The 26,187-nt window shown below is 39.7% G+C and overlaps 2 protein-coding genes across 3 annotated transcripts in view; both read right to left on the reverse strand.

The window, feature by feature from the left end:
- LOC138403926 (AF4/FMR2 family member lilli-like) overlaps positions 1–13,957 on the reverse strand; it is a 195,671-nt gene extending 181,714 nt beyond the window's left edge. The window contains exons 1-2 of one of the 2 annotated variants that reach the window (XM_069506172.1): positions 13,733–13,957; positions 8,388–8,659 (exon numbers count right to left, since the gene is read on the reverse strand). In XM_069506172.1, the coding sequence (XP_069362273.1) occupies positions 8,388–8,443 (56 nt within the window). In that variant the 5' untranslated portion in view covers positions 8,444–8,659; positions 13,733–13,957. Of the gene's footprint in view, positions 1–8,387; positions 8,660–13,724 lie in introns of both variants that reach the window. The other variant, XM_069506173.1, reaches the window with a different exon arrangement.
- Positions 13,958–17,859: 3,902 nt separating this feature from the next.
- Positions 17,860–18,789, reverse strand: LOC117992702 (uncharacterized). The gene has a single exon (XM_034980412.1). It carries the CDS (start codon positions 18,787–18,789, stop codon positions 17,860–17,862), a length of 930 nt encoding a protein of 309 aa, XP_034836303.1.
- Between the last annotated feature and the right edge of the window lie 7,398 nt (positions 18,790–26,187).

Consider the following 26,187-nt stretch of genomic DNA (forward strand, 5'->3'; position numbering starts at 1 on the left):
CACAAAAATAGACGCTATCAAAAATTGTATCGACACAATGTTGAAGTTTTTTTATGTAATAGAGAGTAACAAGTAGATAAAGTTATTTCTATTCTTACTTTTTTATTACTAAGTATTGTTTAAGTAGCAAAAATCAGAAGAGAATGGGACTATATATTTACTAGAACAAAATTGTTATGCTGAGTCGAATAAAACGATTTAAATATAAATAATTCAAATTCATTTTTTTCAGCTGGCCTAACATGAATACTGGACGGCTATCTTAAATATATAAAAGGAAAAGGTGACTGACTGACTGACTGATCTATCAACGCACAGCTCAAACTATTGGCATGCAGATAGCTATTAAGACGTAGGCATCCGCTAAGATAGGACTTTTGAAAATTCAACCCCTAAAGGGGTGAAATAGGGATTTGAAATTTGTGTAGTCCACGCGGACGAAGTCGCGAGCATAAGCTAGTCTACAATAAGATGACCACCATCGCTACAGAAAGGCAGACACTTTGTAACTAATGACAAAAAGTTAGGCACAGTTGTGGACGACCTCCAACCCGCTACACTGCCGACCTTAAGAAGGTAACGGGAAGTGGATGGATGTGTGAGTGGGTGGACGACAAAAAGTCATAAAGTCATATGTCATGAGTGACAGACAATGCTCTACGAAGCCAAAATGTCATTCTATAAAAGGAAAAGGTGACTGACTGACTGACTGACTGACTGACTGATCTATCAACGCACAGCTCAAACCACTGGACGGATCGGGCTGAAATTTGGCATGCAGATAGCTTTTATGACGTAGGCATCCGCTAAGAAAGGATTTTAGAAAATTCAACCCCTAAGGGGGTGAAAAAGAGGTTTGAAATTTGTGTAGTCCACGCGGACGAAGTCGCGAGCATAAGCTATCTAAATATATAAAAGGAAAAGGTGACTGACTGACTGACTGACTGACTGATCTATTAGCGCACAGCTCAAACTACTGGACGGATCGGGCTGAAATTTGGCATGCAGATAGCTATTATGACGTAGGCATCCGCTTAGAAAGGATTTTTGAAAATTTATCCCCTAAAGGGGTGAAATAGGGGTGAGAAATTTGTGTAGTCCACGCGAACGAAGTCGCGAGCATAAGCTAGTGTCATTCTAAAAGCCGATGTACATTACTTTCGGCCGCGTACTGTAAGAAATTTTTAGAGTTCCGTTTCGCATAATGGAAAAACGCAGCCTATATTGCTGTCCGTATGCCCGTTGTCGCCTGTTGCAGAGTACTTTTACCCAGAATCAACTTGAGATTGATACTGATTCCAAAAGATGGAGTCTATCGTCCGAAAGGAAACCAAGCCATGAGTCGGAAGGCGCACCATGTGTTCCTGGTGCACCTCAAACGGTGTGTAGGGACTCCATTAGTCCCCGAGGAGGATCCCCAGCAGGCGCCGCTCTGGCTGGGTTGCGTAGCCCAGCCGCCAGGTGATGCGTCGAACACCGTTGGGTTATACTTATAGTCGGTAAGAGTCCGACATAACCTCCGTGCTTTAATTCCCAAAAATATAAGTCAATCAATGATTTGAATTTGTGAGTTAAATTATTTACCTACCTAACTACGTAACAAGCTTATATTTGCGGTCAATATCACACAATATTTATTGCCTTGTAAAGTACGGAAACCTCGGTGCGTAAGTCTGAATCGCACTTTGCCGATTTTTTCATAAATACATTTATTTTGATTAAAACTCAAAATGTCTGCACTTGTACATAAAATTTATATAAAAAAAGCAATCTCGTAATTGGCGAAATACTGAATCCGTAGCGGCCTTTTCATTTATCTTTCGATAAAAAATAAATTTAGTATGATACGAGAGCATCGATGCTCAGTGCTCCTGACTACTGACTCGGTCGTTGACTCCTATATATCTGTATTTTCGAGGACGTGAATTTTTTCGGACCGATAATTTAATAGACGCAATGTCACTCGATAGCAACACGATGCCGTATAGAGCAAGCAGTAGCAAGAAAAATGCAATAAATAAATGAATGCGTGCGTAAATAGGGGTTTGAAATTCGTCCGCGTGGACTACACAAATTTCATACCCCTATTTCACCACCTTAGGGGTCGAATTTTCAAATATCCTTTCTGAGCGGACGCCTACGTCATAATAGCTGTGCATGCCAAATTTCAGCCTGATCCGTCAAGTAGTTTGAGCTGTGCGTTGATAGATCAGTTAGTCAGTCAGACAGTCAGTCACCTTTTCCTTTTATATATTTAGATACGAGAAAAAGCGGATCATTGAGTGATTTTTCTCGTTGCGTCGTGCGGTCAGTCGTTATTTTTCGGCTCATGTTGTGCAGTACTCTAGAACGTGACACCTTTCTGATTACAATAATAGCCCACACGTAATTTCCAAGGAAAATTCTACACGCTAAAAACATTTTAGACATGATACGCAAATCAATTAATCAACGTTTACCAATTTAGAGGCATTATTGATTCGCGGGAAAAACACGATTGCGCGGCATGATCACAATCGAGTACGAAGTTAAAGGTCACGATCGAAACCTTTGAATTGCGATACATCGAAATAAACTTCCCACTTCCGACACCGCGGGTGACAATATTTGCGTGGGGGACCGCTGGGGATCAATGACCGCGCCGAGAAGCCTACATTAGCTTATATGCGTCCATTAGAGTTAGATCATTGTTCACGACAGTTAAGGAACTTGTAACAAAACGTCAAGGCTTCGACGTTACTAGCAGCCGTCAAAATACCTATGTTACCTATTATAGTACACGACAGGTCGAGATGGCAATCAAGGTGGGGACGCCTCGCACACCCGCACAGCTCCCGCGTTATTCAGCAGCGGGGGCGTGCGGGTGTCCGGTGAACAAATATTTGGATAATTCTGTACCTACTCCACCATTCATCAGTCATCAATCTGTATGGAATTATCTGACCAATCTACCCAAGTCTTTAAACAGATATCTCCAATTTGTTCAATCGCAACAGATACCGACGAAGTTATAAATTCGATCTAAACAGGTGTTGAACTAACCATTAATTTAAAATGTAGGTACACCGGATTTGGATAGGCATCGTAAATTTAGTATATTAATAAGAGAAACGGAGGCTTATTCAGCTTCAAGTTAATAAGAGGCAATAAAATTGTGAGTTGTAAAGTAGTACCATAAGATAAGTTTAAGCTAATAAATAAACTAACGAGTAAGTTCGTAACAAAAATTTTATCGTGCAAATCTTAAGCATACGACGACGACTTTGACGAGTTTATTCTATACTAACTGATCCCCGGCTTCGCTTGAGTAGAATTTCGGAAAATCGTTTTTAGCGGTGGTGTACGTTATATCGGATAGTCAGTTTTTCCTTTGAACTTTACAGATGGATGTATGCAGTTATTCGTGACATCTCTTATGTTAAATTATGCTGCTTTAAAATCCACACAAGAAGTTAACGTGGATCGCGATTATATTTTATGCTATTTACATAATAAATATAACAATAATACACTTTGAAGTTATACTAGTTGCGTATCAGACAGTGCAAATATTCTCCGGTAAATATAAGGTAGTAGCAATAACAGTGTAAGAAATCAATAGAAGTAGCTGAAAACGACTTTAGAGAACCACAAACAAATGTCGAGAGAGCAGCTGAAGCTATTAAATCAGAGCGTTATCTTGACGTACGAGTATGAGTTACAATTAAGCTAGAAGCCGAGAGACAGACGAATGTAGCAGCGCGAGGGATAATAAGTAATAAAGATAATGCATCGCATCGTGAAATGGAGAAAAAAGACGTAGCAAAAACGACCGAGGCAGACACAAACCCGGCTCGGAGGATTCAAATAACCGATGAGTAAAATGACCGTGGAGAAGCAGACCTACTATTTATCAGTCGTCAAAAAAGCACCCCGATCTAGTGATCGTTTGAAGCCTGGAGATCGCTAGGTGGCGATAAAGCCGACAAATTGTACCTGCCTATATTTTTGCTTTGTACGTGCTTTTCTGTTTTTGTGGTGTAGTTAAGTATATTCACACATTCATTCATTGTGAAGACATAAGCTTGGAACTACTAAGTATTTTTAAATAAACATTTATCTATGGTATCATAAGAGCTGCGCCATATACGAAAAATAGTAATGTTTTTAACAGACAATAAAAGCGGGTCCAGCACCTATTCTCTGAATTATAAAAAATAGAGTTGTTTACCAGTAGGTGAAAATCTAAATCAAGTACAATCTATTATGCAGGACATTGCTGCTCTAGTGATACTAAAACTCTCTAAAAATACCCGTGGAATAACGCAATGCGTTTCAAGAAATCAACCTTCATAACCTGCTTAATTACTTAACGATAGCCTCAGATCGGATACTATCGCGTGAGCCACTACTTGTTTTACTCGATTTTGTATTGGCTCTACACATGAACAACGACTCGCGATTGCGTTGTTCGGCTTCCGCCTTGCTTGCGGAAACATTTGCGTCAGTATAGACGCTTGTGCGAATGATCTTCCTATGTTTCAATGGAAATTAAATAGCAATAGTTTAGCGCCCTGCAACATGGAGAAATGGCACAATATCTTAGAGGAAGTGATATCTCGTGGGGGCCACGATCCTCAAAACTAAGGAACCGATGCGAGAAGAAAGTTTGAACAGCCACTCAGTTGCACGGGCAGCGACATGGTCGTCTTAGCAAAAAATCAAGAATGCGGTGGTTGGTCGCTTCAGCAATCCATTAGTATCTCAAGCCAGCCTAACCTCCACTAATTTATAACACTCATTTATCAACCGTCTACGGTTTTGAAAGTCCACTCTAATCACCTTATTCAATTAACAAAGCGACTGGAATAATTAATTTTTGGCGTGCATGACTACTTCCTGAATAAGGTAAATGTCTGATTACATTTTTAAGTTAACCCGTTTTAAAGGTTATATACTCGTAAGTTATAAGTTTTCTGTAACGAACTTTACAGACCGTAAAAGGCAGAATAGATGCAAAAGTAGGTCACAACAATTTACAATTTAGGGTTAACGAGGATCGTCTGTTATTCGTGATAATAACCGAGAGATTTTAGAGATTTATCGTTACTGTGGAGGCACGGAATGTGAAGTAACAAATGGTGCAGTATGTCATAAATCCACATTCCAATCAAGCAAAGAGGTTAAACAAAACAAGCCGCAAAGATTTAAAAAAATACTTAATTAACAATGGAACCTAGAATATTAAAAACCTTAAGACAGTTCAAGTATTTGTCTGATACTATCGTATAATTGTATCAAAGCAACGTCAGCATTTCAACACAAGTGTGGATTGAATATAGATGACCTAATTAATAAGATCGCAAAGTTAGTGTAATTTATAACATAAAGTGATACGTCAAAAGCACAGTCCAATCCTGTCCGCAGTAATTAATGATCTCCAACTGGATGTAATATATTATTGTTTGTAAAATAGTTATCCATTACGCAGATTATAGTGAGCTTTTGTTTCCCGTTCAAATTTAAACGCGGACGTTAAAGGAATTAATGATTATAAATGTGTCTACGGGAAAGGCTGCTATTATAAGGAAATATAATAACGCCATCCGTCCCGTAGTTATCACGTTAAACAGGCGACTTTTCGCAATTTTTTGCTCTTCTTTCTTTGAAATATGATCACTGTAAACAATTCTAGCGCCACCGCTCGCAAATTTTTTGCTCGCTTCTTGGCACGATGTTTTCTACGATCCATTAACACAATTCAACCTTATGACTATTAGTTGTAAGGATGAAAATTATTATTATCGACGCCAGCTGGTTCGCCCGGATGCATTAATTCCAGTCGTTTTATAATCAGTTTAGCGTCGTTATTGGTTAAATTGCACGTTTTGTTTGGTCATTGCCGTGTATGGGCGGACGCTGGATCTTCCAATAGCTTCTAATTTACATTAAATATTAATGCCCGTATGTAAGCTGAATTTAGTATTGATACTCAATACGTTGATGTCTTTTTGTTTACATACCTATTGAGTGATTTGATTTACAGTGGTATATTATGTTAATGAGAAAATTAACATGACTATGAAGAAATCTATTAGTTAATTAAAATGAAATGTCGTTTTAAGATCAAGGTTTGTCTATCCTTGAATATAGGTTAGTATTTGGGACATTTGGAGTTTTGGTAAAACACGTTATGTCGTTTGCCAGTCACGCAATTTCGATGGATAATCCAATCCACCTTCGAGTAATTCCTTCATGGAATCATCCTCACTTCAATTACAATAATTACTAGTATCAATAACAATTAGTGGAAGGTTTCCAAGAAAACAATATGTAATAGATAAGAAATTCTTACTGATACACCTGCTAAGTGCTCCCCAACAGATGATATTGTTGTTTTGTTCAAGTTAATTACTGTCCTTTATATCTTTAGGTGTAGTGAACATCCAATTATCCGTGTAATTTGACATCCATATAGATGAATATGTACAGTTTACATGCCGATGACTCAGTAGGCCGTTAAGATAACTTTATTCTAAAGGTCATGGCTTGAGTGCTTCAACGTTTTATAAACTGTTTTCCAAGTAAGTAAATAAAGACTAGGTCAACATTTTATTTTTATCAATATGGGGCAATTGTTACTCATCTTTATTCCAAAAAATTCAGAACCTTGATAGATCAACGGTTAAAGGAGCAGACTGAAATTCGAAAGTTCGCCGGTTCAAACACTACCCGTACATCGATGCACCCGTCGCACTATTTTCTTACGGCGTACCTACTACAACTATTCTAACACAAACTTTACGCTTAGTTGGAGGGGAAAGAGAGTCATCATGATAAACATGATCATGATAATATTCTTTAAAATAATATTATTATTAAAACATATTTACTGATAAACGTTTATAAGGTAAAATCACAACCACTGTTTACGTAGTATCAAGTTACAAATCGCAGTAAGAAGGTTGACTCTAGCTACCAATTCAGCTTATTGGATTAGGTTTGAGCTGGGAACACGTATAAAAACGCTATCGGCACGTACTCGTCGCTGAATATTACAGTACTATCAAGTATAACTACACCTAGTTAATTTGAATAGTCGTGGTTGATAATACCTGAATCTACAACTACTATGATCATATTCAATAAATTAAACAAATAAGCTATTAGCTAAAAGAACATACAAGCTGTTTTCAATCATAGAGGGTTATTGATTATTGACAGATATCTACAACGCATATTGTTCAATTTAAATAAGCAAATATAATCGGTTTCTATAAACAAAACAACACAGTGTAAACACAATAACGCAAACAGCGAAACTACTCCTGTCGTAAGACAATGTCGACAAAACGAAAAGCGTCATACATTACCTACGCTGCGGCGACTAAATCATTAATAGATGTTAAATAATAATTACGACTGACGTTGTTTGTACTAAATGTTTAGAACTCGGCAGTTTACTGGTTGTTATGGGTTGCAAAATAGCATACCGAAACTTAAATTCGAATATAAACTGACATTATTCAGTGGTAAACACGAGATTTGCAGTGGAGCGTAAAACCCAAATGATTAATTCGACCTCTTAATCAAAAAAGTAATTTAAATAATTAGCAAACCCTTAGGACAATAAAAGTACACAGAATAAAATATTCAGTGATCAACCGAACAAGAAAATAAATAAAATAAGATAGAAAGACCCTTTTAATATAAGTTATAACTATATTACGATGGTAAGTCAAGTTAAAGAACAGCAAGAAAGGAGCTAAGAATAATAAGAAAACTGGGAACATAAGCTAAGTCAAAGAATAGAAGATAACTGTCCAAAAGGGCTGTCTCATAATAATTGTTTTCGTTGTTTTATTAAAGGACGCCACTAAAGTGAGCCAGGCGTTTATGTGCCGTAAAATATGATATAACCGGGTATTGTTTTGTTTTATACACCTAAAACCTTTCTTCAGTGAAAAGGCAGAATAATAGAATTTAAGGACTAGGACCGTATTTTATAATAGCTATACAGTGTAATTAATAAACTTACTATGTAACTACAAATAACTTTTGCCGATATCTCTGCATTGTAGTTATTATAATATTCCCACCAAACTTTCCACGCACATTAACTTCAAAGCTTCTCATGGAATTTAGTAAAATAGTTAGTTTGGACTCATTGGGCCTTTAAGTTGGAAAAAAATCTAAACTTGTATCTTATAATACTTACTAAGAACAATAATAACAAAATCAATTCTAGAAACTTGAGTCTTTGCAAATAAGTTCTCTTTACAGCTCACACCTGCACTAAGAAGGGATTTAAATAAATTTAATCAGGATTTTTAAAAAACATATATCCACATTATGTCACGGGGAAACGCAAGTAGATATACACGACAGAAATACAAAAGTAGACTTACCCAACGCCCCCGTTCAAGGTGGTGACCACGCCCGGCCTCTCATAGCACATATGCATGTTACGTGCTATCGCACCGTCTATCCTAGCACACTTGTTACCACTGAACGAAATCTTGAAAAAGTTTCTGAATACACAATCACAAAACTATATCCAACTTTGAGCACTTTTCGCATAATCTTAGTATCAGTCACTCTAATCTACTCCACGTACGAACATTTTTCTCGGGATGGTATAATTCATCAACCGAAACACAATCCGTTTATACGAGTGTACCTACCGTGGAATAAAAAGGTTAGATGCGGTGTTTTAAATCGATGTAAGCCAATCAGTTAACGGTTAATATTCATGTCATGCTTCGCTTTATCGCTGGAGTCGAATTATACTCATATCGATTTCGATTAAACACTCTACATCTAAAGTAAAACCCGACGGCTTTTATATCCCATTAAACTTGCCAAAACTTCTAAAATTCAGCCAAAATTAATTATCAATTTGGACTTGTAGAGTAATTTAATTTGAATTGGGCAACTTTGAAAGAAAATACTTATTTAAAAAATCATAATTTTCCTCCTCATGTTCTCTCGCAAACGAAGAGCCATTTTACGAGTTTGTTGAAATATTATCAACCGGCGGCCATATTGCGGCGTCATCATCTGTAACGTCACGGATAAAGGAAATAACGTGAAATATTCGCCCGCACATGTTTCACGTGACGCGAATTGCTACGATCTACGATGCGAATATTGCTATGGTTACCGAATATTTCAACTCGATTGCAACAGATTGATGGTCACTATCATTGGGAATGGCACCTTTTTGCACACGCATACGCTTTTTTAAACCTTTTCATTTTTAAATGCTCTTTTTAACGATTACCCGCATTTAACGTTTGCAAATACCATAATAATTACAACTCAAGCTTATGTTAACAGTAATAAAAACAAGCTATTTATTTTAAAAATTTACTCTTGATTTTAAGGTTTTTCGACTTAATTGGCCTGACTGAATGGAAGACCGTGCCTTGACGCAATGAACATAAAGCATATCTGATGCAACATCATAAAAAATTTACTTAATCAGGAAATCACTTAAAAATTTAAAACCTGAATTCAGCCTGATATGAAATTGATGATGATAATAAAGTATAAGTTGTCTCTACAAAGCTGGTTATGATAGCGGATTATGAGGGTAAAAATAGGGTAAAAGAATGGAAACGAGGTTCCAAAAAGATAAGTCGTAATCCTAATTTAAGGCACAATGATTGTGCTCGGATTTTCGGAGCAGTCGATGATTAATTGCCAAGTTCGCGCGCGAATTCTTTTTGCCTTATTTAAGGAAATTCGTCAGTCTCTATTCTAATGAAAATTGCTTCTTTACATTCGTATTACAATTCACAATTAGTATCTAACTGTAACTGAACTTCGGAATTTTGTTTGCGGTATTGAACTTTAATTATTTATTTATGAGAAGCGTAATCAATTGAATTGTTTTGTGCAGGAAATATCAATAATAAATAACTACTCTAGCAATTTTTGCAAAGAGTTAGAGAAATGTAGAGTCTACATGAAAAGAGTAAGAGTATAAGATTGTTACTGATTTGTACAGACAACAGAGCCCAATCCACACTATCCATACCTACTAATATTATAAATTCGAAAGTGTGTGTCTGTCCGTCGGTCTGCTAGCTTTTTACAGCCCAACAGTTCAACCGATTTTAACGAAATTTTGTACAAAGATAGCTTGCATTCCGGGGAAGGACATAGGCTACTTCATCATTATCCATGAAAATCAAAGAGTTCCTACGGGATTTTCCCGAAAAACCTAAATCCACGCGGACGAAGTCGCGGACATCATCTAGTTTACAATAAAACTCTGTCAGAGGCGAGTGAAGGCGATAGATTCTATGTTAAATATTAAGTGCGCATTCAATTTGCCCAACAATAAGGTATGAAAAGGCCATTTTCTTCTTTGTCCTAGCGTATTCCAGGTACATATTAAATCAGGGTCAGCTTATTATTCCAAACGTATTTGACGAGCAGCAATTATTTCACAAACGATTGCCACTGGATCTTCTTGCTCGCTGAAGTTCAAAAATTTTTACAACGCGTATAATTTCATCCTCACGCGCCAATTTAACTTTTTGTGTCAATTTTCATGTCAACAAAAGTACGATTGTATTTTAGCGTTAAACTACCGTGAGTGATTTCCATTATAAATAATATCTATCCCGGCTGTACTCACGTGTCTAGTCGACGTTAGCCCGACTAGTTTCGAACCCATCCGGGGTCCTTTTTCAAAGGAGTCAGTTCGCGCACGCGCGCACGTGAGTACAACCGGCATAGATATTATTTATAGTACGATTGTAGTCCTTTTTTTAAAGGTGAACCGTACTTTTGACATGAAAGTTGACCCAGAGTTAAAATCCTTCATTGGGTTACTGATCATTTGTAATTCAGATATTTAACAGAAGAATACTCTCTCGCGACTAGGAAATTAATGATCAAATTAGGATTTCTAAAATTTGGCCACACATTACCGATTTGGATCAATATTAGAAACGTGATCCAGTGATACACTGTCAGGCTATATCAACCCTTGAAAAGGCCAATGCCTATAAACCTTAAGGATTACACACGGGGTAAATAGAATGTGGTGTTTTTCGCAAGGGTCATGACGAACCATTACGCGGGTGTTTTCGCGAGTGATTGATCGCTGTTGGTCGTCGAAATACATTTTACGGGGTTGCGTACAAAGAGTAAATGCGTAGTTCATCTGGAGGCGTATCCTAGTTAATTTAATAGATTTTGCTCTAGCGCTAATGCGAGGCATTGTCATTCACATTCTGAGAGTGCTCAGTTACTGTGAGCCGGTGATGGGTTGATCATTATCATGATGATGAATGCATAAGCTGCATTGCTTCTTTGTATAAACGACTGTCACACCACCTATTGTGTCATCGCTGATGTTAGAAATTCTCCCGCAAATTCCAACATCAACTGTTCAAAGTTTCAACTCAATCGGATGAATGGCATAGGAAGGATAACAAACGTGATACAGCGGGACAAACAAAGAAACATACATTTTTATACACACAGACAACTGTGATGTGATAAGTGCAAATATTAATGAATTGTTTAATTTAGAAACAGATTCAGAAAAAATTGTGGAGCCAGTACTTAGTACCCTTATTCTTTACTGAATTCAAATCGATATTATGCGTGGTTTAGGATGTAAAATTTAACGGTCCCTGTATCAGACATATTTTGCAACTCAAGATTACGCAGAGAATCAGGATTCAAAATCCGACTGTTAATTAATATTAGACGAATATTAACCCCGGTTAGCTACCAGAAATAAGCTAGACGAAAGTTAAATTAAAATAGATGAGTAACTACAGAAACGATTACGTCTACAATTGATAAATACAACAATCATGAACATTTCAAGTCTGGAGAGTATATTCAAATTAATGCGGGTGTAAACAAGTCGTAATTAAAAATCTCAGTCAAGGTTGATACAATACTCGGTGTATACGAGGAAACTTCTATTGGAGCCAAATCTCGTTGTGCCACATTTCAAATACATTAACCCACTTTAAACCGAGGTCACGCTGATCGCCTTGTCACTTGATTTGACGATACCATCTTGTTTAGATCTACTATCTGTTGTCAGTACATTTGTTATTATTGAGAGAACTTTTCCACGACGGAGCCCATATTTGTTATGACAATCAAATCATTTTATTCTGAAGACTGCAATTTGTGACATAAAACTAGACAATTGATGAAGATTTGATATGAAAATTAATATCTAAAATGTTACTACGAATCATAGTAACATCATAGATACTAATCAAGGTCCTGGAGGTTAAAACAGCTTGAGATTCTACAGTTATTATCGAAAAAACCGGTCAAGTGCGAGTCAGACTCGCGCACCGAGGGTTCCCGTACTAGTCGTATTTTTTCGAGATTTTGCACGATAAATCAAAAACTATTACCCATAAAATCTGTTTTGGAATATACCTACAGGTAAAGCCCTTTCATATGATTCCCAACTTGGTATAGTAATCTTAGTTTGAAAGTTGAAAATATTAATTATTTGTTAATGAACACATTTTTTTTGGGTGTGATTGTGATGTAATCACAAATTCACGGTTTCCGGATTTTTCCCCGTACGTATGCTGTAAGACCTACCTCTACCTGCCAAATTTCTGATTCTAGGTCAACGGGAAGTACCCTACAGGTTTCTTAACAGACACGACAGACAAACAACGAAGTGATTCTATAAGGGTTCCTTTTTTCCTTTTAAGGTACGGAACCTTCAAAATTAATATCTAAAATGTACGAATCGTAGTAGCGTCATAGATACTAATTCAGCTCCTGGAGGTTAAAAACAGCTTGAGGTTCCTAAGGTTATTATCAAAAACTCTCAGAAATAATAATAATCGTTAAAAGATAAACCCACAAAACTCAATTCAAAGAAATAGGAACGTGAGACCTAAAAGGTCTTTGCCTTTGTACAGTAAATATTTACAACAATCTAATTATCTACATTAAAATCAAATAAAGAGACAATTAAATCAGAAATTTATTAACTGATGACCTTTTCAATAAGTTACGCAATCTTGATAACGAGTTCTTTGTGTGGCAAAAACCATTCCTTGAATTTGTCGCAAAAAGTCATTTGGTTGGAAGCAAACCCATTATTGACACTTTTTGTCCAAATCACAATCATAGAGCTTACTTCATAGCTAAGTAATTCAATTCAGATAGTTACCATTACTCAAACACGATTCTCATTTCGCTTTTATTATCATAATAATAATGTTTTCCTTAAGTCAGAACGTACCTACCTACCTATTGTAATTAGACTTGAGCAATTTTAATATTGTATACAAACATAAATATAATAGATTTGTCTTATTCATTGTAAAAAGTTAATTTGGTGTTAACTAGAGAAGCATTTTCATTTTCTATATAAACAATGTAAATTAAGTGATTGTCCGGAATGGCAGACAATGAAAAATAATCTGTATTGTCAATACTTTCTCTATTCATCGTTGTTTGTATGAGAAGGTGCATGCTAGGCACCTTGTTATGCGTTGAAGTTTTATTAGTTTTCTGTTTCATAATCTTAATTTGCATTGGCAAGACGGTCATAAACTTGAGATGACTAAGAATTAATATTATCCGTAATAGGATGTAACCTATATGTTTTGAGGTAATAAAAATTAATTTATTGCATCAAGTGACCAATCAGCGATGAAAAAGTTTCCCAGTTCCAGCGATCAAGCGCGTCATGCATGAGTCAACATCATGGACACCGCATCCATCCGCACGTTCTTACAAACAACGCCACGGAGCACTACTCCATACAACAATCCAACACTGCAATCCAAGTGTTCCGAGTCACAGATTTCACTGCGACGGCGAGTCGGGCGCGTTGACAACACGCGCGCATTCCGATTCACGTCACGTTTGCCCGCGTCCGTGCGAATACCCGCCAAAAGTGAGGTGATCACTCAGTGGAATGGGGGGGAGGCACCTCAGACGTCCAAACGGCATGCGACGTAGTGCGCGACTGCCGATCGAGGCGGGGCGGGTGCGACGTACGCCACTCGCAGGTTATCGTGAGCCGACTACACAGATAATGATGTCAAAAGTGGATCGGACTAATGCTCTCTATTATGTTGTAAACGTTCCAAATAATCCGGTGTTGCAGCGTCAGCCTCGCTCGCTTCCTTAAGCATTCAAGCCGATCGTTCAACGGGAATGACACGGCGTTATCTTGATAATCAAATCAATTACGATAACTTGTAGCACTCTATTTATTATTTTCTTCTATAGTCGCTTTAATTACGTTCCCATTGTCCAATACTTAAATAAGAAGTGCAGTAATATAATCCTCGCAACTTTGGGGGGGTTATGGTGGTGTAGGAAGACCAAGATGTTCCCCCAATAATCAGAAGCCAGGCTCCAGCACTCAATCGGTTTAATTAGCACTATTAAAACTATTACAGACGTACTTGCTAATTTAAAATTACGTGCATGCGTTTTCGCGCGCTAGACAGACGTGGACACAGGGACGGTATTGGAAGCCACTAGGCAGGCCCTCGGCCGCAGCGCGCCGCGGCTCGGGGCCGCGGCGCGGTGCGGCGGGGGCAGGCGCAAGTCGCCTGACCGGTTCCCCGATCAGCTGGCACGCGTGTGTGCGTTGCGTCAATGGCTGATAATATGCACACAGATGCCGCGCGGCAAAACTAATATTAGGTATCTAAATTATCTTATTAAATATGTACAATTGATTTTTATTTATATGTAATGTAGCCCACATATCACCCTCCTCCAGAGACCGTCAAGGGCGATAGAAGTCTGTAAATTTTACTTGACGGCCGGAGCGAGTGACTTTGGGAGCTACGTCGGGTAGGTATGTATGTGTGCTGGCGGGCAGAGAGGCCGGTGTAGGTAGATTGTAAGGAGTTGTTACCTTATTTCCTGACTCTTTTTCGTCCGCTAGTATATATGCCGGCTTGAGTCGGTCGATGGAAACGGTGGTGATTTTACCTTTTATGAGAAGGGTGAATGCTTTATTTCCTCGTTCTACGACCTTGTGTGGACCCGTATAGGCTGGCTGAAGAGGGCAACGCGAAGCGTCTTCACGAACGAAGACGTATTCGGCAGTCGCCAGATCTTTAAAAATAAATACCTTTTGTTTGTTGTGGCGGGAAGCGGGGACTGGCTTGATTCTTTCGGCGAATGATTTAATGCGCGCTGTGAAACTCGTTATATCAGTTGTACAGGGTGTGCTGGAATCGAAAAATTCGCCGGGAAGTCTGAGCGGCTCACCGTACAGCAACTCGGCGGAAGAGGTTTGTAAGTCCTCTTTAAAAGCACTTCGAATGCCGAGCAGAACGAGGGGCAAAACCTCCGTCCAGTTGTGGTCGGCATGGCAGGTGATGGATGCTTTGAGCTGCCTATGGAATCGCTCGATTAGTCCGTTACACGCTGGGTGGTAGGCCGTTGTGCGTTTGTGTTGAAATCCGATGGTTTTGGCGAGATATTGGAACAGTGCACTGTGAAATTGGGATCCTCGATCTGAAACCACGGTCGTCATTACGCCAAATCTGGATATCCAACCGGAGATTAACGCTTTGGCCACCGTTTCTGCAGTGATATCCGGGATAGGCATCACTTCCGGCCACCGTGTGAAACGATCTATGGCCGTCAAGCAGTACCTATTTCCCTGTGAAATTGGAAGAGGACCGATGAGGTCGATGTGGACCTGCTGAAAACGTGCGCGAGGTAGGTCGAAAGTACCTAATGGTGCAGATACATGTCGACTGACTTTAGAACGCTGGCAGGCTAAACAAGTTCGACTCCACTCGCGACAGTCTTTTCTCACTCCGGGCCATACAAACCTTTCGGCTACCAGCTTTGCGGTCGCGGAGGGTCCGGGGTGGCTTAGCGAGTGTAAGCTAGTAAAAACTTGAATGCGAAATTCCTTTGTGACGAATGGCCTGGGTGTCGGTGTACTTACATCGCAGTACAAAGGTATACGACTTCCAGAAAAATCCATCTTTTTGAGACGAAGGGAAGAATCGTCCGAGAGAAGATAATGAGCCAACTCTGGATCATTATCTTGAGCCTTTGCCAGATCAGTGAGACAGATTGGAGCGTCCAGTTTTTCGACGCGAGATAAGGTGTCGGCTACGACATTGTCTTTGCCGGAAATATGCCTTATATCGGTCGTGAACTGGGAAATGTAGTCCAACTGTCGGAACTGTCTAGGCGAACAGTTTTGCTTCCTTTCGTGAAAGGCGAAAGTGATTGGTTTGTGGTCTGTGTAGACCGTAAAGTGTCTAGCTTCGACCATGTGCCGGAAGTACTTTATGCCCTCGTAGATCGCGAGAAGTTCGCGATCATACGGTGAGTACTTTTGTTGGCTGGGGCTGAGCTTTCGACTAAAAAATGCCAGAGGTTGCCACACGTTACCTTTCAGCTGCTGTAAAACGGCTCCCATAGCCACGTCCGATGCATCCGTGACCAATGCGAGCGTGGCTTGGTGATCCGGATGGGCAAGTAGGGCTGCCTTGGAGAGGCCTTCTTTAGTTGCCATGAATGCGGTTATAGCTTCGCCGGTGAGGTCGATGGGTGTGGATCCCTTGACAGCCCCCATGAGAAGAGCGTTAAGAGGCGCTTGTATCTGGGCGGCGTTGGGCATGAATCGCCTATAAAAGTTGGCCATGCCCAGGAAGCGTCGGAGTGCTTTAACGTCCTTGGGTGGGGGGAAGTCGCGTATTGCTTGTATCTTCGTATCCAGTGGTTTGGTTCCGTTCTCCGAAATTTTATAACCTAAGAAGGATACCTCGGGAGCTCCAAATACACACTTAGATACGTTGATTATCATCCCGTAGTCTCGAAGTCTAGCGAACACAATACGTAGATGATTTTCGTGTTCAGCCTCGTCTCTGCTAAAAATAAGAAAATCATCTAAGTAACAGTAGACGAAGTCTAGACCGCGCATCATTTCGTCGACGAACCTTTGGAACGTTTGGCCGGCATTACGAAGGCCAAACGTCATGAAGGGGAATTCGAACATACCGAATGGCGTAGTGATGGCTGTCTTGGGTATGTCTTCCGGGCAGACAGGTATCTGGTTGTAGGCTTTCACGAGATCGATGGTACTGAAAATCCTGCAACCTGCAATATTATGTGCAAAATCGTGAATGTGACGTATTGGGTACCTGTCTGGTATGGTCCGGGCGTTAAGTTGTCGGTAGTCGCCGCAGGGACGCCATCCGTTGTCTTTTTTCGGCGCGAGGTGCAGTGGAGACGACCACGGACTTTCGGAAGGCCTCGCTGTACCGTTGGCTAGCATCGCCTCGAACTCCGCCTTTGCTACCTTCAGTTTGTCCGGGGCGAGACGTCTGGGGGGGCACGTGACGGGGGGACCAGGTGTCGTCCGTATGTGATGTTGAGTGTTGTGTGGTATAGTGCGATGTGTACCAGCTGGTCGAGTAATATCCGGATAATCACGGGATAATACAGTGTGATACCGTGATTCTCCGGTGAGCACCTTAACAGATAAAACATTACAATTTAAAGCTATGGATGCTGTACTGGTAACAGAAGTTAAATTATCTATTAATTTCTTATTCTTACAATCTACAACTATACTATAATATATTAAAAAGTCCACTCCTATGATTGGCTTTGTCACGTCCGCCACTACGAAACGCCACGGGTAGGTACGTCTAAGTCCAATGTCCAGATTGATATATGCGAACCCGTACGTGTCTATTGTTGAACCGTTAGCCGCGACGAGTGTGTAGCCGGTGGGTGCACGGCGCTCCTTGAGTTTGGACCGAGGGAAGACGCAGAGGTCACTTCCAGTGTCCACGAGAAACTGCATCTTCGTACTGCGGTCGGTAACAAAGAGGCGACCTGGGGAGGTTGGGCAATCGTCCGTCGCCATCAGCGACTGCCCATGGCGTTTTCCGCTTTTTTAAAATCGCACGGCTTCGAGCATCGCCGAGCCTCCGCTCCGAACCGGTGGTGGTAGTAGCATACCGGATATCTCTTGTAGCTGGAGTTGGAGCGGTCCCTCTGTCGCGGCGGTGTTCGGCGGCGCTCGTGTGATCTGGAACGGCTGGCGGAACAGCATGATCCCCGGGTATGGTCTGAAGTCGTAGGTCCACGAGTGTGCTCGTCGAGTCTGGTGGACAGGCGCTCGACCATTTTCTTGAGCTCGGCGATCTCGCTGGCGATGTTGCTCGTAGCGGTGTAACTCGTCGAAGCCGCCGCCACGTTGCACGGCGTGACGATGTCGTGCACATGGTCGGCTAAGTCGGCGAGCTGTTCTAGTGAGAGTGTCGGCTGCGAGGCGACTAACGTCTGTATGTTGCTAGGTAAACGTTGACTCCAAATGCTCTTAATAAAATCCGCCGGAACAGCCGGTCCTGCAAGGTCCTGAAGGTGTCTCAGGAATTGTGATGGCTTCCTGTCCCCCAGCTCCTCGTGGGTCAGCAGCTGCTTGACCTTTTTTTCATGGGACGCTGAGAGACGGCGTATTAATTCCGTTTTTATTTTATTGTAACGGTGGCGCTCCGGAGGGTTAACGATTAGCTCTTTGACTGCCTTGGCATGTACGAGGTCCAAATTTGTAAGTACATGTGTGAATTTGGTCGCGTCGTCTCGTATGCCGTAGTTTTCGAATTGGCCCTCCAAAAGAGCGAACCAAATTTCTGGTTCCTCGGGCGAGAAAGGTGGAACTCTAACCTTAAATCGACGGTTCTCGATCGGTGCCGCGTCGTCCACTTTTGGCGGTGTGGGGCGTGCCTTCTTAGCTAACCGCGTGGTTACATTCGACTCGCCCTGCCGTTCGTCGCTGCTGCTGGAGCTCATCCTGTCGTATTCAGCATGGGTCACCAGTTTGGGGGGGTTATGGTGGTGTAGGAAGACCAAGATGTTCCCCCAATAATCAGAAGCCAGGCTCCAGCACTCAATCGGTTTAATTAGCACTATTAAAACTATTACAGACGTACTTGCTAATTTAAAATTACGTGCATGCGTTTTCGCGCGCTAGACAGACGTGGACACAGGGACGGTATTGGAAGCCACTAGGCAGGCCCTCGGCCGCAGCGCGCCGCGGCTCGGGGCCGCGGCGCGGTGCGGCGGGGGCAGGCGCAAGTCGCCTGACCGGTTCCCCGATCAGCTGGCACGCGTGTGTGCGTTGCGTCAATGGCTGATAATATGCACACAGATGCCGCGCGGCAAAACTAATATTAGGTATCTAAATTATCTTATTAAATATGTACAATTGATTTTTATTTATATGTAATGTAGCCCACACAACGCAAATTAAAATATATCAAAGGCACCGATAATGTGACTGACTCGATCCGCAAGAAAAGTGTACCAACAAAGAAGAAGGTATCGCTCCTTGAAATGTGGCAGGCGCCGCTTTTGGAGACCGACAGTAATTTTGATGTCCCATGGCCATTTAGGACAAACAAAAGTTAACCTTAACACAAGAAACTTATGACTGCGAATGCGATCACAATTCTGTGAACCCACTCTTTCTCGATTAAATCGAAAATTGTTGTTACTTTAACGATTCTTTTACTATGTACTCTATCGTAACAGTATTGGAGTTGCTTAAGCATTGTCCGTTTTGTGGCGAATGGCACGTTTTGTGTTCTTAAATAATATTGGCCTAAGTGTTTCTTTCAAAATCGACCGTATCCTGAAGCAGTAAGATTTCGTTTCCTTTCCTGTGGAAATCTGTTGCCACGTATTTCCATTTACCAAGACGTTGTGTGGCTCTCAGTATTTTGGTCGGATTAAGAAGCGTTTTTCGTTTGATGAATGTATCAGTTCGCTGGTTATTTCGCGGCAAGCTTTATAAAAGAGCCGTGACGTGTTGCGTGGAAAAGTACGTTTTTTGCGCTCATTGAGTTACAGTAGGTATTAAACATCATTAACCAGAATAACCGACATAGCTCAACGGGTTGCGAAGCTGAAGTGTCACTGGGCAGGATACATAGTTTGAAAAACTGATATAGGTACGTTGGTGTCGCGAACTTCTAGAATGGCGAACTCGGACCGGAAAGCGCAGCGTTGAAAGACGCCCTTTAGGTGGACAGCATGGATGGTGGACAGATATCATCAAGCGAGTCGCAGGGAAGTGTGGAAGTCCCTACAAGAGACTCATTTCGTGCAGTGGACGTCTATCGATTAATAATGGTGATGATGATAAACATCATTAGGTAGAGTAGTACGACTACTGAGTAACCTCTGCTAAAGTCGTACACAATCTAAGTTGCAATGGACAAACATCAAAGCATTTAGGTAATTCATTAACACTGACTGCGGGGCGTAGCTCATGTTTATTACACTAAATTCTGTATGAAACATGGCAGTTAAAATAAACTCCGACGCCAATTAGCATACGTGTACTGCTAGCTAAACTGTTGAATTGCGCTAGTAACAAGGTTCTATTAAAAAGTTCTGTTACCATAGAAGTAGGTATATAAGTAGAAGGTATTTTAATTTCTAGGAAGGAAAAACTTTCAGTAAACAAGAACGTTAGGTGGTTCATTTTCTCACCGGGTTGTTTTACATAAATCAATGATTTCTTTGAAGACCAAATTACCTTAGGTCGAGATGGCAATCGGGGAGGGGACGCCCCGCGTCATGCCCCGAATGCCATCTCGACCTGTCGCGTACTATAGAAAGTTGAAGACGACGCAGTAGCATACCTTTCCTACGTAAGTTTTACTTAGAAAAGGGACAAACAAACACAACTTTTGTTTGTGATGCCGCCGTATTTACACGTTGAGGATATCCCTGATAAGTAAAAACCGGTCAAGTGCGAGTCGGATTCATATTCGAAGGGTTTCATATAATCATACAAGATTACGTTCTTTTTAATTTTTATGATATTTACATGGTCATTTTAAATTTTTTATTATTTTTGTTATAGCGGCAATAGAAATACACACTTTGTGAAAATTTCAACTCTATCGATTCATACCGTTCATGAGATACAGTCTGACTGACAGATAGAAAAACGGACAGACGGACAGCGGAAGCAGAGTCCCGTTGGCACCCTTCAAGTATGGAACCCTAACGATGAACGTGCCTTGTGACACGTCGCATGGCCTTGTGAAAGAATCCCATAATATTGGTCATTAAATGAATTCCACATAGATAAGTAATAATATGTGGTGACCCAAATTTCATGACAAGTGGAGCGGTTGGTTGGCCGGAGCGGAAATAGGCGGATGATCCCGAGGGAGCGCTGAGGGGAAATTTAGGGCCAACGGGGGACGAAGTCGAGCGCATTCGCTAGCTTCATTTCACTATTCGTTATAGATTAAACGACATTGATCAGGGTGAGAGGAATTAAATGATAATTGTAGGCACGCTCTATAGGTGCAATTTTGAGCAAGGTCAAATTTAAAAGTCGGCAAGTGCGAAATACATGTAGGTACGATTATTACGGGCGCTACAGTAATAATTTTTGGTGTCATAAACTATGCCATCAGGTGTCTAAACTAAAATGATGTTGTTATGCACTTAATTATTATTATCAAAGTGGTACATGAAGATGTAAACTAACAGGTTCGCTGATCATGTTTGCTGAATACATCTAAATTCTAAAGAATGGATGAGACAAATTTAGAATATATGTAAACAAGCTTACCTAATATAGGCAGAGCGGTTACAAACTGCAACCGATCCGAGTCCGTGAAAAACGTTCCTTTTTGTTTTGTATGGTAGCTTATGACATATTATGTCGTACATAATCGCTGGTATACTCACGGATGACGGATAGAACTCGGATGACGGAAGTGCAGTGCGTAATCGCCGCAAGGCAGAAAAAGAGGTAGGTATACCTAGAGAAAAAGCTGTTCAGCTCGTTAAAATTTTTCTATCTCTATCCCCGCACTAGGTGGACAGACGACATCAAACGAGTCACAGGAAGCCGCTGGACTCAGCGGCGCGGCGGCGCGGTGGCGCAAGTGCGTAGCGTGAGGAATCCCTATATAAGAGACAGACCTATGTCTAGCAGTGATAGTGATGATAATGGTCAATACCTATAGAAAAAGCTGTTCTGGGTAGAAAGGACAATAACTATCATATAATCACAGAACAATGTTCAGCAGCGGGAAAATAAAAGGTATGTGTTCCTACAACATCCCGACCTTTTTCTAAAACCGTTGCAGAAAAGCTTTTGTTGAATGAATCTTTTTATTCAACGTCACCCTTCTGCGACGCAGGTGCAAGTGATATTAAAGCAAGATTTCGGAATTTCTCACGGGATTAACTTGAGACGTACCGGACCCTTTTTTCAATTAAGTAATTTTTATTTATTGTAATGCAATAGCTCTACGGTTTCATTTTTCATTTGTAAATTACTGCATGATTTTATTGTTACATTTTGCTCGGTTTCAGGAATTAAATCCAATCTGCCACTGAACCAATCTCATTTCCAATCCACTAACTAAATTAAATCAATGTTGCTTAACCAATGCTTCTAAAATGAAATCACTCTAAAATCACTATGCCTACAAGTATAATATATTTATTCATTTTATTTTGTTTGACATTAATTTGTCTGTATTTTCTAGAAAACTCGTAACATTAAGCTGAAGAGAGTTTCTAATTGGTAATTTGGCAAATTAAAAAATACTGATAAACCATTGGCATAATTTACCATAATAGCGGTAATTAATTGATCCCTATGACAATAATATGGTCCATCTAGCAAATTCGGCCAAACCGATTTAACACGGAGTGCCGCAATTAATTATATTCAGTTGAGCGAAGTAATCCCATTTCCCGGGAACAACCTGGCCCAGCTCCCGGATTTCTGGCTTAAATTTGCACATGGACAGCTCATTATGGAATTACGAACAACAAAAACTGATGTTCATGAATTTATGCTATTTAGCAAAAAAATACACTTAGAATGCAAGAAAAATATTGGGCAAAATGATTTTAATATTTATCTTGTCATCTTATACATACAGTGACATACAGTGTTGTATCACATGTTTTTCGTCACTACTGCCCCCTGATATGTAACTCCCTTTATATATGTATTGTCGTCTGTCTGTACTGTCGTCTGTCTGGGACTGTCAGTGTCCCAGTGAGGTCAAACAAGTGGGTTGGTTTGTTTGTTGGTAAACCTAGGAGGTGGGATTTTTCTATCACCCGATTTATTAATCCTTTTCAAAATAATCTCTAAAGGCAAAAAAATCTTCTGAACTATTAATTAGTTAAGGATTGGAGTTTTAATACTTAACAGAAGCATTATTTTTAAGATTACCTTCGGAGAAAACGACATATTGATTTAGATATATTATTAATTTTAGGAAAAAATTAAAGTGGTATGAGTAACATCTTTTATTAAAACTTGCGTAGCTGCTCTAAACGAATAACGTTTGCGCAGCTACGCAAAACTTTTCTATACCCTTTCGAATTCACCTCTGGCCCCGTTTGATTCACATAAATGAAACGATCAATCTTTTAAAAGTCTGTCCTTACGTCGACGTAGCGTTCCGAACGATGTTTATTTACAAAGGGAATAAAATCGACGTTTCGACAATCTCGTGACCCCAGCAATTTGTGGAGAATCAGCAGATTTTCTGCGGTGGGGAATCATTTCGTAACCCTTTCACTCTTGAGTTTTATTTGACGAATGGCACATTATACGAGTGCTTTAATAAATATTCTTATACCATCTGTTAGGTTTTAACTTTTTTTGCAAGATGTAATTTTTTAAATTGTTGATATTATCAATGGTCCCTACATAGTTTTTTTGTTTCATAATCATTTATTCGCTAAGTCATTTAGTACTTTATCTGTTCTCATAAATGTGTATTAAATTGACTTACAACATAAACTTTATAACTAAATCCTTGTAGGTAGAACGTTTATTTCACATTTAATGAGAGTTCACGGCATCATAATAATAATTTACTTATAAGTAAAATTATTTGAAATGAAAATCTGATAGGTACAGAAAAAAACTAGATGTATCAACAATAATAATTGTCAACTCAAAATGACAGTGGAACACAATAGCTTTTAACTGCAGCCTAAAAATACACAAAACGAAGCGCATTTTCATTGCAGACCGTGTATATTTACGAACGACCCACGGGATATGTAAAACGATAGATGTGAAGATGATCCTTAGCGTTTTGAATATAAAGGTGATAATGCTGCAGAAACAAATTGCAATAGACTACATGTGTAGCCCACCGTGCCATGAACAAAGACATCTGAAACAGAGCCTGTGTTTATTGAGAACGCGAAATACAACATACAGTATGATTGGACGTATACAAGATACACGATTCCGCACAATATTAAATATTCTGCTCAGATTAATAACGTCGATGTTTTCCAATAAAAAAATAAACCAAAACAATATGAAATCCTCATTATAAGTAAAAATATAACCAAAATTACAACAGAAAAAATCTACAACAAGATACATTTGCTTCGACATACGAGGCTGACGCCGAAAAATCCGATTAAGTTTAACAAACTGAACAGCTATCTCTAGAATATGACTTACCTAAATATCCTCAAAACAAAACTATAAGTAAGCACGAAATAATAAAAGCCAGTGATTTGAAAATATACATTTCGCGTACATTTTTACAGTCATTAAATATACTACAGAACTGTAAACAAAGCATTTCCTTCCTATATTTACCTACATGTTAATATAGTAGAAAATATTTCCTATGTACTTGAAATGTAAATGAAAAAAAAAATTCTGTCTATGATTTCGAAATTACTTACTTTTATTTAAGCTCTCGTGGTTATTTACAAGTCATCATCCCTGAACATATTATATAATTTCTTTTTGTTTATATTCTAGTCATGCGAATCTTAGAACAGATTTTGTTAGGGCTTTGCCAGACAGGATCGTGCAAGGAGTAATCTAGACTACTTACTCATTTCATCCATGAGAAAATTAAGAGTTACTAAGAATCTCAAAAACCTAAATCCACGGCAACAAAGTCGCGAGTTAAAGCGTATTATATAGCAGAAAAGAGAACCCTAAACTCTCCACGCCGCGCCGTGCAGCCAGACGGAAAAATACGACGTCGTTCGGATACGATTGTTTCTCTATTCGAAACGTAAAATGCAAAGTATGAAATAATTACGGCGGTGAGAGCGCACGACACGTCCCCCGCCTCCTCCCCACCCCTTATCACCCCCTAGACGAATCAGGGATGGCACACCATTAGAACAAAAAATTGGTTACGGCATTTAGTAATTGAGGAAACCGCAATATGATTATTATTTATCAAAATTTGGGCTGAAATCACTAACAATTTCGCGATCGCTAACTACGAGTGTACTGGCATTTATTTTGTAAACTGTGATTCAGTGTGTGTTTATCTTATTCTTGTATTATTACTGTAAAAACACTGAAGTCTCAATTTTCAGTCACTGTTTTCATTTTCGCTAAATAATATATTCTCTAAGTAGGTATCTGTGCATTTTTCGTAATATATTTTTTCACACAAAATAGGTAGTCACTAAGTTGTGTGTAAATGATAAGGTCAGGTCGCCCTTTCTGTTTAAGTGTATCTTGTATTTTTATTCTTTGTAATATTGAGTTAGTAATAAAGATGTATAAATAAAATAAAATAAGTTGATCTTGTTCAGTACTTCATGGTACATGGTACTGGTCATACTTTAACATTTATTTTCAATGAAAGACACGTATACGTGTAAAGGTTCGCCATCCCTACCCTAGACGCTGCAGCGAAATTTGACCTCAAATGTGACAAAAAAGGGACTTGTTGCTTTATCACTGCCATATTTTCGGACTACGAAAGGTTAATAAATGGGTGACAACATTTTTGCGCACTTACCCACTTTTTTCGTTAGGCGCCCACATAATTTAGCGTACCTTATCTTTTTTTGGGTTTTTATAAACGCTTTGTTGAATTACTAGATCTATTTTATGAAGAAGAATCAATAAAATGATCATTAAATAAGCATACCTATATTATTATGGTGCTACGTGCTGCGGACGGCCATGGTCCGTAATTACTTCATTAGGTGTCCCACCTGCTTACTTGTTTGCGAACTAGTTGACTCGCGCGGCTTTGCACGAGTGGCACGAGTGGACTCATCTATACAGTAGACTTACTGTGTGATAGAGTAAACCTACTTGCGGAAATGACGTAAAAGGTCCTACGTGATCATGAAAAGTGAAAACAACATCAAAATCCTTCAAGCAGTTTGCGTTTGCAAAATGCACAA

Source organism: Maniola hyperantus, chromosome 22, assembly GCF_902806685.2.
Source record: "Maniola hyperantus chromosome 22, iAphHyp1.2, whole genome shotgun sequence".
NCBI classification, from domain to species: domain Eukaryota; kingdom Metazoa; phylum Arthropoda; class Insecta; order Lepidoptera; family Nymphalidae; genus Maniola; species Maniola hyperantus.

Excerpts from the sequence above, each read along its gene's own strand:
- LOC117992702 (XM_034980412.1), bottom strand. The coding sequence starts at position 18,789 with ATGAGCTCCAGCAGCAGCGACGAACGGCAGGGCGAGTCGAATGTAACC.